Genomic DNA, 4,618 nt, shown 5'->3' on the forward strand with positions numbered 1-4,618 from the left:
CACAGACACAAATGAAAACACACACACACAAACCAGCACATCCATACACATAAAAACAATGATTTAGTCCTTAATACATAGAAAAATATTTACTATATAAGATGGATTAGTATTGAAATGCACATTTCAGAAAGCAAACAACATTACATCAAGTTAAATAACAATTTTAGATACTGGCATTACTTGGGGCATAGTTTTAAATATTAGGGTATCAGATATTTAATAAAATTAATTATTTCACTCCACTGACAAGTAAAAACTATTTGAAGTAACATTTTAAAGCAAAGATAACTTGGCAAAGCATTTCTGAATAACAAACTATTAGCAAATCTAGATATTTGCAAACAATTCAATCATTACCAATAAAGTAATTATATGTCTAAGAAAAAAAGCCACCAGATTAAGAAACTGGAAATCATAATTTTATTTACAGCAGGAAATATTTGACTTAGCAAATACTAACAGGGTTATTCTTGCAGTTGCCATCTTGCTTGAGGTATTTTTTGTTTTTCTTCTTAAATGTCTTATAATCGATTTTTGTAGTATTGGGAGAAATCAATGTAACAGTCCACCCTTCTGTACAACCCAGTTGAAAATGCTTTGTTTAAAAGGCTACCACATGCTCGATATTTAAGTCTTACAATATGAATAGATGCAAAGTTATATGGCTTTCTTATGAACCGCTCAGGGGTAACAAGATGATTTTAATGATGTAACAATGTATATTCTAAGGTTACCCATAATCTGGCACTCATGATTTCTACATAATGTAAAAATGAAAAGAAGTATATTTTTAAAAAAAAACTAGACATGATAATTTGCTAGCTTATTTGACAAACCTGAAATAATGGAACTAAATAGCAAATTTTTAATAAGACAGCATCACTACTTGCGTAAGTACACCTTCAAATCACGTCCTGCCATTTTCTGAGGAAAATTATACTTGGAAGATAGCACCTGTCTTCTGCCCATCCCATGAGACCTTGAAAGCAAGCAGTCTATATACATGTCCCAGAAGTCTTGGGCTATGTTTAAGAATACACTGTAATGCCCAGGACGCTGAGATTTTTGCAAGAACAACATGAAATTCCAGAATGCATCCACGTTGTGCTCTATCTTGATTTCCTTGAGGTCTATCAGTGTCAGAGAGCAAGTGTTCCAGCACTGAAGATCTATGTCTGCTGTGATACCAGGGCTGATGCCAGCAAGCACTCCTTTCTGAAATTCCAAGTCAGCATCAGTGAGATTGAATAGCATGATGCAGCCCAGAGGGAGGTAGAGCCATCTTCTCACAGCAGAGCCCATCCTACATAGAGAAGAGGAGAATGGTTTTGTTTTTTTGTTTTTTTTTTTTTTTTGTTTTTTTGGTTCTTTTTTTCGGAGCTGGGGACCGAACCCAGGGCCTTGCGCTTCCTAGGCAAGCGCTCTACCACTGAGCTAAATCCCCAGCCCCGAGAATGTTTTTAAGAAAAGCATTCAATACTTATTGATCAATGTAAACTTAGAAAATTAAAGACATGTTTTATGATATACGTGAATGTGTACTTGCTGGTTTTCCTTTGAGCTGCTGATTCTCAGACCACCCTTTGAAAGGATGTTATGTTTCTGATTTGCCAGGCAGCTGTCTCTGGGAGTCACTGGAATCTACTGTATGTAAGATGTTAGGTTCATTTCATCACAGGCTTTTACAGCTGCCAGAAACATTAAAAACAATTATACCCTCTTCCTTTCTGAACAGATTAGAACACTTCTCAGTGATACGACTCCTGCCTATGTCCAAAAGGATTAATGAAGATGTATCCATAAAAGAGTAAGAAAATAGGGTGGGTACAAGCTAGTATGAGATGATACAGGCTCAACTAAGGTTACCACAAACTTCTCTGCAAAGTTTCTCTGCTAGTTGGTTCCTCAGCAACTCGACCTAGAACACGTGGCTAAAAACCAAGGATTATATCGCCATTAGATTGCTACATAGCTGTTCATCCAGACTGACACTCTAAATGCTCCTATACATACCATCCCCTTGCCAGCACAGACAAGATGGGATGAAGAATCCGGTACCAAAATTCACCTCCTATTTACTACTGTCTTTCTCCTCCTCGGGAAAAAAAATGATTTATTTTTAAGGAAGAAAGAAATTTAATATTCACGTCGTTTTTATATGGTCGGGAATTGTGCAGATTGCACCCAAAGTGAGCTGACAGTGGCAGGTGACAGGAGTTCTAAAAGGGTGTGAGGGGTTGGCGCCAAGACTTTCTCTCTCCCCTCAATTGGTTAGTTTCAGAACCAACGCCCTTTCCATCCACTGCCGCTGAGAAGCAGAAGAATAACCCCTCCGGGATCCTGGGAACCAAGTACCTTTGGTGGGTGTACCTGGCATGCGCGTCCTAGTACCGTACCCAAATGCCTCTGGCTGGAGGACAGGAGGTTACCCGCAGTCTCGGGGCGTCCCACTTCAGGAAGCAGAAGCAGGAGGAAGGTGACGAAGGTGCTGCGAGACCCGTTGGCGGTGCAGGGACTGGAAGCCGGGACCCTTTGTGCTACGCTGGCGGTTCTGCTCCTGGCGCCGCTCTGGAGACAGCAGGGCAGGACCTCGCTCCTTTTCTAGGGACAGAGCAAGCCGGCAGAGTAGGTGGCCACGCCCCCTCGGGGGTCCTGGGGACCCGCCGCTCCTCCTGCCCCTGCCTACCCAGGCTTGACTTCATCATGATCACCTCTGTCTTTCTGTCTCCCTCTTTCTGTTCTCTGAGATCCTCCGTGTTGGCAGTAGGCAGTCATCAGCGCCAAGCTATCTTCTCCCTCAGTGATGCGCTCCTGTGTCCACAGGAAAATACTCTTAAGGCTGGAGAGCTGATTAAAATACTAGCCCGCCCTGGTGGTTCTAAGGTCTATTTAAATTATTGGCATTAACCATTAACAAACTCAAGTATGACCTCGCCTCTACCTTAATGCACAGTCGAGGAAGTGTTCTCTGTAGACTTCAGTAAAAGGAAGATTTGAGAGTCTCTTATATGTCATGCCTGTTATATTATTGGCTACGGTTCCAGCCTTGGTGCGTCGTTAGGGTAATTATGGGACTTACTTACACCTGTTTCCTGTGCTCAAACTCCAGGGAGATGGTCAGATGGACTGGATGGGAAGTTAGCCCTTCCTCCTTTTAGGTTGATTCTTGAGCTAGGATGGAGATGAATTCCAACAACCCCATTCCGTTGTCTCCTAAACTAAAACAGGCTTCTCCAGCACATAAATGCAACAAATAGTTCCTTCTACTCTTCTCATCATCATACGAGGGGAGTTTTATGGTTAACTGTGATACCTCATACCGTAACCTTAAATGTTTCCCGTGTCTCTTCTGCCTCCAGAACCAAGCTCCCACATAAATATAGCTGAGAAAAGGGAAGATGTGTTACTCAGATCTTACAGAACACATACAAATCTATCTCACACCAGTATACTTCTCCAGTGTCTCGGGTGCCTCAGTTCACCATTATTCATGGACTCTCACAGTACACATGTTGAAAGTTACCTAGTATAATACCTCATCTTACATTTGAACTTTGTACTCTTCTATGGAATCCTATTCACCAAAGCTACTGTCCAATTTCACTTGACTGCATGCATGCACATGTACACACACACACACACACACACACACACTACCTTAAGGAAGCAATTTTGTACTTTTCAATTAGTGTTAGCCAGTCAACAGTTTCATCTAAATTTAATTTTTGTTAAGATGCCATGTAAATCGTGTCTTTGTAAAAAATTAATAGTTTCCAAAAGATAATGTCCCTATACTGGACCTATACAAATACTGCAAACTCCTTTTTGAAAAGCTATAAAATGTCAGAGGTAGGCAATAGTTGATACATTTCTTTCCAGGTCTTTTTCTCAAATGTTTCACTCCCCTTTATCACTCTAAAGCACTTTAAATATAAAATAATATATATGTTTGTATAATGTGTGTGTGTGTATGAAAACATTGGCCTTTTCAATAAATGAAGCTGGGACTATTAGTTATCAGAGAACAGAATTAAATTTAGATTATCTCCTCATAATATCACAAAACTCCAGGGATATTAAAAAGTTCAAATGTAAAAAAGTAAAACATCACAACTTTAAGAATATCTTTATAATTTTAAGTTGGGGAAAATTTTTTAAGCACAATAATGTTAAAAAATAAAAGAAAAAATTTAATAACTCAATAACTGGTGTGCTACTGAAAGTTATAATAAATATAAAAATTAAGGCTTGGTATGTACTCCAGAATGCTCACATGCCTGAGACCCTGGGTTCAATTCGCAGTATGAAAAAAAAAGCAAAAATTAAAAAAAATAATGGTAAAGAGTAAGATGCTTTCAACGCTATAACCACAAAAGGATTGTGATTGGGAGCCAAAGCTTAAGAACATTCTGTGGAATCAAGAAAAAACTTAATGTCCCAATATAAATCTGAGGTTTTGAAGAGCCATTTCTTAGATAAGAACACATAATTAATACATATGCATATTCATGATGTCATGGAAAGCAAGTAAGCACAGATAAAAGGTACAATGAGGTATGCATTCATACATGTCAAATAAAATCTGTAATAAGTCTTAGAATATCAAGTTCATAGT

At 39.0% G+C, this 4,618-nt stretch overlaps 1 protein-coding gene across 1 annotated transcript; it reads right to left on the reverse strand.

Moving 5' to 3' along the window:
• Window positions 1–885: 885 nt before the first annotated feature.
• Fam237b (family with sequence similarity 237 member B) lies at window positions 886–1,305 on the reverse strand. The gene has a single exon (NM_001399591.1). The coding sequence runs from the start codon at window positions 1,303–1,305 to the stop codon at window positions 886–888; it is 420 nt and encodes a 139-aa protein (NP_001386520.1).
• Between the last annotated feature and the right edge of the window lie 3,313 nt (window positions 1,306–4,618).

Source organism: Rattus norvegicus, chromosome 4 (assembly GCF_021556685.1).
Source record: "Rattus norvegicus strain SHRSP/BbbUtx chromosome 4, alternate assembly SHRSP_T2T, whole genome shotgun sequence".
Lineage (NCBI taxonomy): Eukaryota > Metazoa > Chordata > Mammalia > Rodentia > Muridae > Rattus > Rattus norvegicus.